The sequence below is a fragment of the Chiloscyllium plagiosum genome, unplaced genomic scaffold, assembly GCF_037043375.1.
Source record: "Chiloscyllium plagiosum isolate Xiang-an unplaced genomic scaffold, Cpla_swu_hap1 HiC_scaffold_31, whole genome shotgun sequence".
Classification (NCBI taxonomy): Eukaryota; Metazoa; Chordata; class Chondrichthyes; order Orectolobiformes; family Hemiscylliidae; genus Chiloscyllium; species Chiloscyllium plagiosum.
The window spans coordinates 9,015,218-9,030,257 of NW_028270169.1; the positions used below are offsets into that span (position 1 = coordinate 9,015,218).

General features: G+C 40.8%; 1 protein-coding gene and 1 pseudogene across 5 annotated transcripts in view; both read right to left on the bottom strand.

The window, feature by feature from the left end:
* Nucleotides 1–15,040, bottom strand: part of LOC122563897 (uncharacterized) — a 150,304-nt gene that overhangs the window by 51,217 nt on the left and 84,047 nt on the right. For all 5 annotated transcript variants that reach the window (XM_087977206.1, XM_087977205.1, XM_087977209.1 and 2 more), the window contains 3 exons: nucleotides 12,954–13,061; nucleotides 4,592–4,759; nucleotides 2,257–2,350 (listed from right to left, as the gene is read on the bottom strand). In XM_087977206.1, the coding sequence (XP_087833332.1) occupies nucleotides 2,257–2,350; nucleotides 4,592–4,759; nucleotides 12,954–13,061 (370 nt within the window). The remainder of the gene's footprint in view (nucleotides 1–2,256; nucleotides 2,351–4,591; nucleotides 4,760–12,953; nucleotides 13,062–15,040) is intronic.
* LOC148141852 (uncharacterized) lies at nucleotides 320–1,903 on the bottom strand (annotated as a pseudogene).

Consider the following 15,040-nt stretch of genomic DNA (forward strand, 5'->3'; position numbering starts at 1 on the left):
GTTTACAGGGTACCCATTCTTTTTGAATACACTGTATAGGTGATTTTCTTCTGCTCTGCGTAGTTCCTCTGCGCTGTAGTGTGTGGTGGCTCGTTGAAATAATGTTCTGATGCAGCTTCCTTTGTGGATGTTGGGATGATTGCTTCTGTAGTTCAATATCTAGTCCATATGTGTCATTTTCCTGTAGACACTGGTTTGAAGTTCCCCATTGGCTGTTCACTCTACTGTGATATTGAGAAATGGCAATTTGTTTTGTTTTCCTCCTCTTTAGTGAATCTTATGCTAGTTAGGGTATTATTGATGGTCTTGAAGGTTTCCTCTAATTTGCTTCATTTGGTGATGACAAAGGTGTCATCCACATAGCGGACCCAAAGTTTGGGTTGGATGGTTGGCAAAGCTGTTTGTTCGAGTCTCTGCATTACTGTTTCTGCTAAGAACCCTGATATCGGAAATCCCATGGGTGTTCCGTTGGTTTGTCTGTAGGTTTTGTTGTTGAATGTGAAGTGGGTGGTATGGCATAGGTCCACTAGCTTGACGATACTGTCTTTGATAATAAAGTTAGTGGTGTTTGGTGTGTGTATCTTTGGGTCTTCTAATAGTGTAGTCAGTGTTTCCTTGGCCAAGTTGATGTTGATTGATGTAAACAGGACTGTTACATCAAAGGAGACCATTATTCCATCCTCTTCTATCTTAGTGTCTTTGATGGTCTTCGGGAATTCTTGGGTGGAGTGAATGGAGTGGCATGAGTCTTCTACCATGTGTGTTAGTCTTTGGTGTAGCTCCTTGGCCAATCTGTAAGTTGGTGTTCCAGGTAGCGAGACTGTGGGTCTGAGGGGGGCTCTTGGTTTGTGAATTTTGGGTACTCCATAGAAGCATGGTGTGTTGGATCTGTTTGGTTTTATTTTTTGGAAGTCGATCTTATTTATTTCTCTAGATCTCTGAAGTTTTTTGAGGAGGGCTTTGATTCAGTTCTCTAGTTGTGGGATCGTGTCTATCGGTATTTGTTGGTAAGCGTTGATATCTGCAAGTAGTGCGTTTGCTTTTTCAATATAGTCTCTTTGATTTAAAAACTTCTCAAAACTCACTAATTGTCATACTATCTGGTGAATGAATAATAAAATGTCAGTTAACAGCAGAGGTAATGATAGATGCTGTCTCCAGGTGGGAAACTATCTTACTAATTAAAGTCTAAATAGGGAATTTTGTCACTGTTATTGAATTACCATATACATGAATTATATTTTTAAAACGTCTGTGATTTTTCGGACATAGAGGAAGTGATTTGTTGGAGGCACAATTTCGACGTTCATTAGACCAAGCAATTTCCCCAATCGTTTGGAATGTTCTTCCCCAGAAGGCAGTGGAGGCCAAGTCTCTGGATACTTTCAAGAAAGAGATGGATAGAACTCTTAAAAATAGTGAAATCAAGGGTTATGGATATAAGGCAAGAACAGGATACTGATCGTGAATGGTGGTGCTGGCTCGAAGGGCCAAATGGCTTACTCCTGAACCTATTGTCTACTGTCTATTGTCTAATCATCCTTCCCTCTCAAAGACACATTAAAATGTATTGCTGTTTAAGAACTACTGATCTGTATCACACTGCCTGCTGAACACTGCAAAAACGTTGTACCTAAAGCAGAACACAGGTAATTCTTGATTCTGTATACCAGTACAGTTTGTTAGGGATATAAGTTAATGTACCGGGAAAGAATACAGATGTGAGTGCTATACTATTGCAAAGCCAGCTAGCTGTTTATTGATTTAGTAGATTCAACAAATCCTTAAATTTGTTCACCAGTACTTTGGATTCCTGATTGAGAGAAAAGTATCTCTTCCAAGTCTTGTTGTCATTTTCCCTACAAATGCCTCAGGATTTGCAATTTCTTTTTTACAGCTTCATCACTTTCACAATTCAAATCCCAGCCTTACAGTTGTGGGCAATAAGCAATATGGTAATTGGCACTTCTCCAGAAGAAAGCAGGAATAGAATGAAAAGAGAAAAGACTGTAGGCTGTTCATGCACATGTCCAAGTAGCAGATTGTATGAAAGCATTGGCAGCAGCTGTGGGCTATTTTCAAACTTAAGTAGTAAGGATGTCTAAAAGATACACAAAAGAAATGCTTGAAAGATAGAAATTATGTTATTGGTCCACATTTAATGTTAATATTGAGTACACAAAATTGGTGTTGGTCTAAGATGTAGCTAATATGGCTAAATTTTAAGTGAAATAATGGGCAATGTTGGCAAGCTACCTCTCCCCCTCTGTTTTCTGGTCTCTCTGTCTCTGCTTTTCCAGGGATGGATCATAAGTAGCCAGTGTTATCTCTGATCCCTGCTGGACAAGTTCTGCAAAAATATTGCACAGACAAAATTAGATTCAGTCAAATTCTGCCTATTATTGATGTGCATTACATTCCCCACATTCCCTTAATTTTTTTTTTACAGGTTATATATGAACTATTAGACAGTACTCTGTTGCGAGAAAAGAGAGAGAATACGGATGAAGGGAATATTCCCTAACTGACAGGATACGTGAATGGCTGTTTCCTTTGTAACTGAAAGGAGTCCTTAGCTTTTCAGCTTGTATATTAAATGATTGGGATGAAAGAATAGAAAATATTTTCAAATCTTCAAATGACATGGAGTTAGACAAGTTCTTGATTAACAAAGGAGTCAAAGGTCAGGGGGACGAAATGTAAACAGAGTGAGGTCAAAATCAGATCAGCCACGACTTTAATGAATGGCAGAGCAAGTTCAATCGGCTGGATTATCTACTCCTAGCTCAAATGTATAAAGGGATAAGAATAGACTCAATGACTAGGTAAATCTACGGCAGATGGAGTTCAGCATGAGGAAATGTTAAGTAAATCAATTTGAATCTGGCAAAGATGATTCAGAAAGCTTTCTTAATGGGATAGATTAGGAACTGCAGAGGAACAAAACATTTAGGTATCATAATACATAAATCACTAAAACAAAATGCCCAGGTTTAAAATATAAACACAAAGGAGAGTTGACCTTTATTTCAAAGGGGATTGGAATTCAAAAGTGGTGAAATTTGGTTGAAGTTGTCTACAGACTTCGTCAGACCTTATCTGAGTATTGCATTCAGTTTTGAGCATCAAAAAATATATGTAGTGGGGGGTGTGGTGTGTGCATGTCTTTGGGGGTGGGGGTGCTGTTTTGACGAATGTTAAAAACATCCAGTCAGATAACGAGTCTTGTTGCTTTCTGATTGGCATTGGAAGACAGTGCATTACAGGCCAGATGTGTGGCTGAGAAATGGCTGGAGTGTGAAGGTAAGTGTTGTGGTGAAACCTGCAGGAATAGATTTAATCACAGTTGGCAATCCTGAACCAGGATGCTGTCAGGGTTATTGGACAAATTAAGGGCAGGTTGTATTTACTAGCTTGGTATTCCCTCAAGATTAGGATCTTGTGTTTGTCTAATTGAAGTCTACAAGGGGATACAAATTGAGTAAGGTAATTTCCTTTGCTAGGAAATCTAATAAAATGACATAATTTAAAATTTATGCCCAGTCATTTATGAGTGAAATTAGAAAGCAGTTTTACCAGATGCAAAGTAGTGGAATCTTAAGATCTCTCTCTTCAAAACAGTGGTTAGCACTGCTGCCTCACAGCGCCAGAGACCCGGGTTCAATTCCCGACTCAGGCGACTGACTGTGTGGAGTTTGCACATTCTCCCCGTGTCTGCGTGGGTTTCCTCCGGGTGCTCCGGTTTCCTCCCACAGTCCAAAGATGTGCACGTCAGGTGAATTGGCCATGCTAAATTGCCTGTAGTGTTAGGTAAAGGGGTAAATGTAGGGGTATGGGTGGGTTACGCTTTGGCGGGTCGGTGTGGACTTGTTGGGCCGAAGGGCCTGTTTCCACACTGTAAGTAATCTAATCTAATCTAATCTAATCTAAAAGATACAAATGCTGGGCAACAAATGCAGCTTTTAAGACAGAGATTTTTGGATCACCTACCACTCCCACACAGTGACTACAGATTGCAGATCCAGCAATTCCTTTATGGGAGAGGAAAGTGTTCTTTTCAAATTTCTTTTGCCAGCTAGGCTTGACCTTAGCCTGGATCCCAGAATATATCCCACTCCCACCCTTCAGGAGGTTGGTGTGCCTCATGCCATTCAATATGTCAACCTGCAAATGTGTGCCAGTTTCCAGTGACACCAGAAAGTGGAAACTCCAGCATATGATTTCATCTTTCTCAACCTGGTCTCCCTTAATCAGTCACCCTGTTTTGGGACAGGTGAATGCACTGTCTCCAAGCAAGGTCACAGGAAACTTCAGTGTGGCTGGGACCTGTTGTTTTCCTGGTCCCAGTCCTCTTTTTCCAGACTCTTGATGACATACATCCACTATCTGCCTGAACAGTTGAACAATTTCAATACAATTTCATTGTATGTTCATGTGCAACCTCACAGGAATTCGGACATTTGGAATTTGAAATTTTACCCAAATTCCATTAATTAAACTGGTATATGCCATTTAAAAGGATTAGATTTTCTTGATCATCAACACTTTTATTGACCAAAGTACTTTTTGTTTTGTTAGTATTTTGACTTACTAGTGTAGTTGCATGGTGGATCTCCATCAGCAATATTGTCAGGGGGCTTCCCAGAATTCAATGCAGTGACCAAGGACTGTGGATTGGATGCCCACAACAACCTGGTAGCTTTGGTTTCCTGGTAAAATGTGTCCACCTTAACCCAGCCCATGGCCACTGGTCCAAAGTCTAAAGAATATAATTTTTAATGTGAATATCTTAATGTGTAAAAATTCAGATATCCAAGAAAGGAAATCTCAAAATAAAAATCAGATTGGTCTTTACGTCAGCACAATTCAATGTGATACTTCTAATTGAATTAGGAAAGAAGTCAAAAAATGTCACTGCACCATTTGAAGCACAGACACATGATGTATTTTTTAAAATCAGGCTGAGTTAATGAACATGAACATCTATAATTCAACAAATGCAAAAAAATGAAATCTTTGTCAAGCAAAAATCATTTAAAGCTTAAAAAAGTGATTCTATATTATGTATCTTTCTGTACCTTACTCCTACCTTAAATGGGTTCTGAAGAAGGGCTAATGCCCGAAACGTCGATTCTCCTGTTCCCTAGATGCTGCCTGACCTGCTGCGTTTTTCCAGCAACACATTTCCATCTCTGATCTCCAGCATCTGCAGACCTCACTTTCTCCTCTGACAGTATATTGAAGGTACTCACCTCAAAGCATCACACTTGTGGGTTTAATTGCCCAAAACAGATTGCTGGGAATTATATCAATAAAGAAAGAAGAATTTGCATTTTTGTTGTATCTTTGACAACCTCAAAATATCCCAAAGCACTTAATAGTCAAGTGTGCATGTGTGAAGTGTAGTCACTGCCGTAATGGAGGCACATTGGAAAGCAGTACAGTACCAGACTATAGAGGTCATGCTAAAGTTTTAGACTGCAGTAGGCAAATATGCCTGGAATATTATGCTGGGTCCCATTTGTTATGATCTTTGGGATGTTTGGGTTATACACCTATCATCATTGAAATTCATCAACCACATTACCCATTTGCATGCTAGGGAAAATATCTTTATAGCTTGACAACAGCATCATATAGCTTGACAACAGCATCATGTTACTGGCAAAACTACTCATGTTGCTACTGCAAAGTAGCAGTGAAAAAGAGTTCAAACATTTGAGTTACTTTACCTTTCAGTCTGAGATACTGGGCATATTTCAGAACCAAAGTGGCAGTCTTACGCACATTCATGAGTTTTGTTCTTGCTCCTATTTATTATGGTCATAGACTTTATTCCCCATACAAAATATAAATAGTTACTTGTTCACTCTTGATTATGATGGTTTTAAGAGATTAATTTTGTCCTGGTTTTTATTTTATGAAGAAAGGTTGAGAGAGAGGTGCAAGCAGACAACTCATAGCCACTAGAGTAAACAGTTTTTGAGGCCTTGGGATTTAAAAATAAAGGTTGGAACAATAGAAGCAGCCTGAATAGATAGGTTAAAGCTCCCACAGAGCCAGGATTTTTAGTTTTAGTTTATCGGTAGCAGTTGTTGCTGGAGTCTTGAAGCTGGGTTTGGAAGCTACAATACATCTCTTCCTGTTGCACTCTCTCTCTCTCTCTCTCTGAGTTTTTTCTTGATGATTTTCCTCCTGGACTGGAGAATTGCCTATGAAACAATCTGTTTTACTGAATTTTGCCTTTTGCCAAGAGTATGTTTATGCAATGTTACTGTGTCGGAACAGTTAATTAGTAGTAGTTAACCTAAGTATTATTTTGTTAAGCATTTTTATAGAGGTACAGTTAAGCCAATTACGTAAGTTAGCTTGCTGAGCTTGAAGGTTTGTTTTCAGACATTTCGTCACCATAATAGGTAATGTCATCAGTGAGAGTCTCTGGTGAAGCGCTGGTGATATGTCCTGCCTCTTTAATTATAGGTCTTGGTTTCTTAAGGTGGTGATGTCATTTTGCATTCTTTTTTTCAAGGGAAGGTCAACAGAGTCTAAATCGATGTGTTTATTGATGGAGTTCTGGTTAGAATGCCATGCCTCTAAGAATTCTCATGCATGTCTTTGTTTCGCCTGTCCTAGGATGTGTGTGTGTGTTGTCCAATCAAAGTGGTGTCCTTCTTTGTCTGTATGTATAGAAATTAGTGATAGTGGGTCGTGTCTTTTGGTGGCCAGTCGGTGTTCATACATCCTGGTGGCAAGTTTCATGTTAGTTTGTCCGATGTAGTGTTTTTTTACAGTTCTTGCATGGTATTTTGTAAATGATGTTAGTTTTGCTGGTGATATCTATTGAATCCTTTAGGTTCATTAGTCACTGTTTAAGTGTGTTGATAGGTTTGTGGGCTACCATGATGCCAAGGGGTCTGAGTAGTCTGGAAATCATTTCTGATATGTCTTTGATGTAAGGTAATGTAGCTATAGTTTTTGGTTGCATTGTGTTGGCTTGTTTGGGTTTGTCTCTGAGGAATCAGCAGATTCTTTTATTTTTATTCTGTCAGGATTTTAAGGGTAGTGTAAAAATAAAGTATGTTTTTGCTTCATGCCGAGTAATTTCACAAATCAAATTGCATTTGGAATACAACACCTTACACTTACCTTTAAAATAAGAAAAAGTTACGGTATAGACTACTTTCTGAATATATTTTAAGGGGGTTTGATCTGATCCATAACAAATGATCTGATGCAAATGAAACAAATAATCCATACTTCATGATCATTGTACCCTCCATTTGTCCAAATCTCATGTTACACAGGAAACACAGTGTGATAGTCAATGGATATTTTTAGAGGAAGACTTGTAGTGAAGTTCTCCAGGGGTCAGTATTGGGAACTTTGCCTTTCCTGGTATATGCATTAATGAATGCAGGAGACAATTTCAAAGGTTATGCATGATACAAAACTTGCAGCATTGTAAAATGAGAGGAGGATAGCACAGAACTCCAAATGGATAGAGACAAATTGGTGGAGTGAGCAGGTGGGTAATTGATGATGTTCAATGCGGAAGTATGAGGTAATATATTTTAGTAGGACATGGACAGACAAATAAAATAGTGGGTAAAAAGAACAAGAACAATGAACGTGAAAGTATATGTGCATACATCTCTGAAAGTATCAGGACAGCTTGAGAGAGCAGTTAATAAAGTATTCAGTATCCTGGGCTTTATAAGATGGAGGAATACAGTCCAAGAACAAGGATTCTGAACTTATGTTGTTTGACCTCAGCTGGGGTGCTGTGTACATTTCTGGGTGCCATAGTATAAGAAGGATGTGAACGCACTGTATAGAATGCAGAAGGGATTTACTAAAATAGTTCCAGGAATAAGAAACTCCAATTAGGGAGGATAGATTAGAGAGGTTGGGACTGTTCTCCTTGGAAAGAAGAAAGCTAAGAGATTTGATAGTAGTTTTCAAAATCACAAGAAATCTGGACAGAGTACACAGGAAGAAACTATTCAGGCTTGTAAAAGGACAGAGCAAAGATGCCAAAGATTTAAAGTGATTTGCAAACTAAGTATTGTGATGTGAGAGAAAACTTTTTCACACAAGTGATTCAGGTCTGGATTGCATTATCTGGAAGCGTGGTGGAGACAGAGTCAATTGAAGCTACCAGGAGGACATTAGATGATTATTTGAATAGAAACAGTGTGCAAGTGTATGGGGAAAAAACAAATGAGTGGCACTAAGTTATATTGCTTGTGTAGAGTCAGTATAGACTTGATGGGCTACACTGGTGGACCCATGTTCAATTCCCAGTACAGGCAACTGTCTGTGTGGAGTTTGCACATTCTCCCCATGTCTGCGTGAGTTTCCTCCAGGTGCTCCAGGAGGATTGTTTCTCCCACAATCCAAAGATGTGCAGGTTAGGTAAATTGGTCATGCTAAATTGCCCATTGTGTTCAGGAATGTGTAGGTTTGGTGCATTCGTCAGGAGTAAATGTAGAGTAATAGGGTAGGGGAATGGGTCTGGGTGGGTTACTCTTCAGAGGATCGGTGTGGGCTTGTTGGGCTAAAAGGCCTGTTTCCACACTGTAGGAATTCTATGATAATTCTGTGATTCTGCCGCAGTGTAGTCATGTAGCACAGAGGAAACATTGGTCATCGACTTAAAACATTTGATTTTGTTCTTCTCTCCAGAGGACCTATTTAGTATAACAGAATTTTCTGTTCATATTTCATATTTCCAGCATCCTCAGTACTTTGCTCTCATATATTATTATAGTCAAATGCAAAGTCACCGTAGTCCCAGTAAACCATTGAGCATTCTCTCATTAGAAAGAGAGACAGAGGGAGAGAGAGAGACAACTGGTGGTGGTTTAACTTGAGAGCCACCATGCCTCAAGTGAGAACTAAGGTTGAAAAGACAAGGCCTTCATTATAACCTCAGTCAATCAGGAATTGAACCCCCAGGCTGTTGGTGTCACTCTGCAATGCAAACCAGCTGTCCAGTCAACTGAGCTATAAATATAAATGTAAAAGAAATATCAATATAAACATAAAAAAGTTTGGATAATCTACCAAGAGACAAATAGTTACGTCAATATACTAGCAGATCATCAATGGTGTTGTTCATTGCAAGATCCGATACAGTTATACAGCATGGAAAAAGATCCTTTGATCGAACTAGTCCATACTGATCATGTTGACAAATTAAACAAGTCCCACTTGCCAGTGTTTGGCCCATCTCCCTCCAAACATTTGCTATCATGTTCTTAACCAAATGTCTTTTAAATGTTCTAAGTGTATCTGCATCCACCACTTCCTCTGGCAGTTCATTCCACATACTAACCACGCCGTGTAAAAAGGTTGCCGCTCATGTCCTTTTTAAAAACGTTCTTCTCTCTCTTTAAAATGATGCCCCCTAGTTTTGAACTAGATCAACGAAGTAATTTTTGTGTTGACCTCAGGAGATGGGAGATGTTTTAAATGAACACTTCGCGTCAGTTTTTACTATGGAGAAACAAATGGAGACTAGAGAACGCAGGGAAATAAATATTAATGGTTTGAAAACAGCTCAAATTTAAAAGAGGAAGTACTAAGGTCTTAGAAAACAAAAGATGGATAAATCTCCAGGACTTGATCAAGTGAATTCCAGGACATTGTGGGAGGTTAGGGAGGAAATTGTGGGGCCCTTAGCAAAAATAGTTGGATCACATATAAACACAGGTGAGGTGCCAGAGGACTGGAGGGTGGCTAATGTTGTGCCTCTGTTTAAGAAAGGCTGTGAGGAGAAGCCTGGGAACTATAGATCTGCGAGTCTGACATTGGTGGTGGGTAAGTTGTGAGAGGTGTTTTTGAAAGATAGAATTTACATGCATTTGGAGAGGCAAGGTATGATTAGGGATAGTCAGCATGGTTTTCTGTAAGATAAATTGTGACTCACAAACTTGATTGAGTTTTTTGAGGAAGTAACCAAAAAGATTGATGAGGGCAGAGTAGTAGAAGTTGTTTACTTGGACTTTAATAAAGCCTTTGATAAGGTTCCACATTGTAGATGAATTAGTAAAGTTAGATAACATGGGATTCAGGGTGACCTTGCCAATTGGATTCAAAATTGGCTTTATGGTAGGAGACAGAGGGCGGTCATGGAGTGTTTTATTTTTGTGACCAGCAGTGTTCCACAGCGATCAATACTGGGTCTACTTTTGTTTGTCATTTATATAAATTATTTGGGTGAGAATATAGGGGCCATGGTTAGTCAATTTGCAGATTACACCAAAATTAGTGGTATAATGAACAGTGAAGAAGGGTATCTAAGATTACAAAGAGATCTTGATCAATTAGGTCAATAGGCTAAGAGTGACAGATGGAGTTTAATTTGGAAAAATGCAAAAACAAAAATGGGCAGGACTTATACAATTAATGGTAGGGCCCTTGAGTAGTGTTGTAGATCAGAAAGGTACACAATTCTTTGAAGTTTGCATCACAGGTAGATTGAGTGGTTAAGAAGGCATCTAGCACACCTGCCTTCATTGTTCAGATCACTGAGTACAGGAGTTGGGATGTCATGTTGAGGTTGTACAGGATGTTCTTGAGGCCTCTTCTGGAGTACTGTGTACAGTCTGGTCACCTTGTTAGAGGAATGGTATTATTAAAATGGAGAGGGTTCAGAAAAAAATTATCAGGATGCTGCTGGGAATAGAGGGTTTGAGTTATAAAGATAGGGTGGATAGCCTGGGACCTTTCTCAGTGCAGCATAGGAGGTTGAGAGGTGACCTCATACAGAGGAACCTCGATTATCCGAATATCAATTATCCGAATATCAGATTATCCGAAGGGGATCTCAGGGTCCTGATAGAAACATTACATCAAAGAGCTGTTTCAAGTCTGATCGCATCTTTTGTTTACAGGTACAATGATTAAGAACAAACCCAGCACACTGAAATGGTGCCGAGAACAGTCCTGGACAGTTCAGGCACCATCTCCAAATGACTGACCTCCCACCCTCTCTCTCTCCTCCCATACTTTCCCTGGAATTCTGCACAGGTGAGTATCCTAAACCCCCCCTTCCCCAGATAATTTCTCCAACATTGTCCTGTACAGGACAAAGGTAGAACCTGTCAAAAGGTTGTGTGTGTGTGTGTGCATGTGCGTGTGTGTGTGCGTGTGCGCGTGCTCTATTTGGAGACTAACCCCAATAAGGCAGCAGCAGTCCAGTAGGTGTCCAGTCCAGCTGGATGGTGTCGGATGGGGGGGGGTTGCGGGGGCATGAACGGGGGTCAGATGGTGGGTGGGAATAGACGGGGTGCAGGGTTGGGGGAGTGGGATTGGGGCTGCACGGTTGGGGGTGGGCGGGGGTGCGGACAGGGGCCAGTGTTGGACAGTGTTGCGGGTGGGCGGTGGGGCGGATGGGAGCAGATGGGGTTTGGGGCGGATGAGGGGCTGGGAGCGGACAGGGTGGGAGCAGACAGGGTTGGGGTGGGCAGGGGGCAGTGTGGGAGTAGATGGGGTTGGGGACGGGTGGGGGAGTTTTGCGCGCAGTGTGCTTTTGCCTCGTCTCCAGAACGGGGAGCGGACTTCACAGAAAAAACTGAGCCTCAGAGGAAATCAATTAACTAAATAATCAATTATCTGAATGAAATAGTGCCCACCCATCTGATTTGGATAATCGAGGTTCCTCTGTATAGGTTTACAAAATCACGAGGGGCGTAGATAGGGTGAATACATAGGTGTCTTCCCTAAGGGGTAGTTCAAGACTAGGGGCATACTTTTAAGATGTGAGGTGAAAGGACATAAGGGGCAACATTTTCTTACACAGAGCACGGTTAGTGTGCAGAATGAACTGCCAGAGGAAGTGTTACAATGAGTACAGTTACAATGTTTAAAAGCTATTTGGATAAGTACATGAATAGGAAAGGTCTAGAGCGATATGGGCCAAAAGCAGGCAGGGTGGACTGGTTTAATTTGGGAACATGGTCAGCACGTACTAGTTGCACCAAAAGGTCTGTTCCATTTTATGTGACTCTATGACTCCATACCTCCTCAACCCTTCGGAAATACTTGTGATATTAAAGAGTTAATTTGCTCTGCTAACCTGCAGGAAATTGGATGTCCCGAAGCTAGGGTGAGATGCCTCTGACTTCCAGATAAATTGTAAGAAATCACCTTATCATTTCCTATTTTCCAGAACCAGTTACATGGCCATTTCCTTGCCATTCATAGCTATTTACATTTTCATCCCCTATTCAGAAATCAATAAGAATATTACAGTTGGAATTCTAACTATGCCCTATAGTTAAAAAAAAACACAATTCACACCAGATCTGGCCATTAAGGGATGATTTGCATTACATTGTTTCCGGATGTTAGGTGGTCACTGCATTGTACCTTGAATGGCATGTGACTATAGGGGAATGGGTGGGGGTCGTCTTGTGGGCATTACAAACTGTGATGTAAAGAGTTTGTATAAAGGAAGGACTATTTCCTGTGTTCAGAGAGAGCTTTTTCCACAACCCCATAAGCCCTGCGAAGTATATGTTAAAGGTTCCTCCAGAAAGCTTGTACTGTACTGTGTTTAATAAATTTGGTTGTTGTTGTTCACAGAGGTTGGTGTGTTGCAGTTGCATCAAGTGCATAAGAATCTCAGGAAAAAAGAACTTAACATACTGAGGTGTCAGACCACGGAGTTTGTTGGACTGCAGAATGCCAGATTAGGGAAGTACAACCTGGATTAGACTGAGCTCTGTTTAAATTACTCTGTGTCATTAAAGGCCCAATGCCGCAAGTAAACATGATGAGGTCAAACAAAGTTCAGTTGCAATTTGGTGAGGTGAGGAAAGTCTTAAATTTCTAAGATAGAAAGACACAAATCAAATGCAGAAAAGTGTGAAACAATTACTTTAAAACTTTTAGAAGGATCACCACACTGTATTTTTGTTTTTAATCATATCGCTTCATGCAAGTACCTTTCACATTAGGAGAATACAGCAGTCTGATAATCAGAAATGGCTGGTCCTCAGTTGGATCCGTGACTTTGAATTTGGATGTATCCAGTAGCTCAAACTCAAATTTTTCTGATACAGAAAACATTTTAAAAAATATTATTTTTCATTTTAACTGTGAAATGAGAAAATAAATTGTTGTAATATTAATTATCTTTAAAAGTCATAACTTTAATCACGATTCAATGTTTAAAGAATTAACTTGTGTTTATATAGTGGCTTTATGTCTATCCAGGAAAAATAAAGATTTGACAGATTAGATGGGGAGAAATTATTTCCTTTGATGTCAAAACAAAAGGAATAACCTGAAAATTAAAGGTAGGCTGTTCAAGGTTATGTCTTCATACAAAGTGTTCTGGAAATCTGAAACTCCTGTTCTAAAAGACTTAATAGTTATGACCAGTTGAAAATTTTAAAATTTAAATTGATTAATTTTTGCTAGGCAGGGATATTAAAGGATCGGAGCCATGGTTGATGGATGGAGTTGAGTTACAGAACAACAGTAAATTAATTGAACAGCAAAACAAGCTTGAGTTGGTGAATCCTCTATTCATGTTCCTGTGTTGTTCTCAAAAATGTCTCAAAGCACTTCACACACAGGAATCAGTAATGTGGTTGCTGCACAGCATCTCAATGCTTAGAGTGCCAGCAAGATAAATCAGAAGGTAGAGGAAGGAATTTCTTGAGTAGGACTTTGCAAAACAGCTGCAAAGATCAGAAAAATGCAGACATGCTGCCCAGATTATGGAGGTTCTTATGAACAAGCTCACCTTCTAAAATCTCATAGATGTCTTAATAATATAGAATGCATCAGCAATTGGATGTTGAAGCATTCTGTAAGGAATCTCTGAAAAAAATCTACGAATATAGATAGGGAATCAAGAAAGGCCAATTTTTTTCCCCTGTTCTTTCAAAGTTTGTGGCTATTACTGGAAAGATTAATAATTATTCCCTATATCCAAGTTCCCTCAAAATGATAGTGGTGAGTTGCCATTCCAGTAATGTTACTAATTTAAATTCTGGAATGCCTAAACTAACACCATTATCTTCCACATATAGAAGGGTAAAAACAATGACTGCAGATTATGGAAACCAGATTCTGGATTCGAGGTGCTGGAAAAGCACAGCAGTTCAGGCAGTATCCGAGGAGCAGTAAAATCGACATTTCGGGCAAAAGCCCTTCATCAGGAATGCAGGTAGACTGCCTGAAGGGTGGAGAGATAAATGAGAGGAGGGTGGGGGTGGGGAGAAAGTAGCATAGAGTACAATAGGTGAGTGGGGGATGGGATGAAGGTGATAGGCCAGGGAGGAGGGCGGAGTGGATAGGTGGAGAAGAAGATAGGCAGGTAGGACAAGTTGTGGGTCAGTGCTGAGCTGGAAGTTTGGAACTGGGGTGAGGTGGGGGAAGGGGAAATGAGGAAACTGTTGCCAAGTCCACATTGGTGCCCTAGGGTTGAAGTGTTCCGAGGCGGAAGATGAGGCGTTCTCCCTCCAGGCGTTGGGTGCTGAGGGAGCGGCGGTGAAGGAGGCCCAGGACCTCCATGTCCTCGGCAGAGTGGGAGGGGGAGTTGAAATGTTGGGCCACAGGGCAGTGTGGTTGATTGGTGCCGGTGTCCCGGCGATGTTCCCTAAAGTGCTCCGCGACCTCCCGCACCTCCGCCCTCAGACCCCACCCCTCCAACCATAACAAGGACGGAACGCCCCTGGTGTTCACCTTCCACCCTACCAACCTTCGCATAAACCAAATCATCCGCCGACATTTCCACCACCTCCAAACGGACCCCACCACCAGGGATATATTTCCCTCCCCATCCCTTTCCGCCTTCCTCAAAGACCGTTCCCTCTGTGACTACCTGGTCAGGTCCACGCCCCCCCCCCCCCCTACAACCCACCCTCCCATCCTGGCACCCTCCCCTGCCACTGCAGGAATTGCATACCCTGCGCCCACACCTCCTCCCTCACCTCCATCCAAGGCCCTAAAGAAGCCTTCCACATCCGTCAAGGTTTTACCTGCACGTCCACCAATATCATTTATTATATCCGTTGCTCCC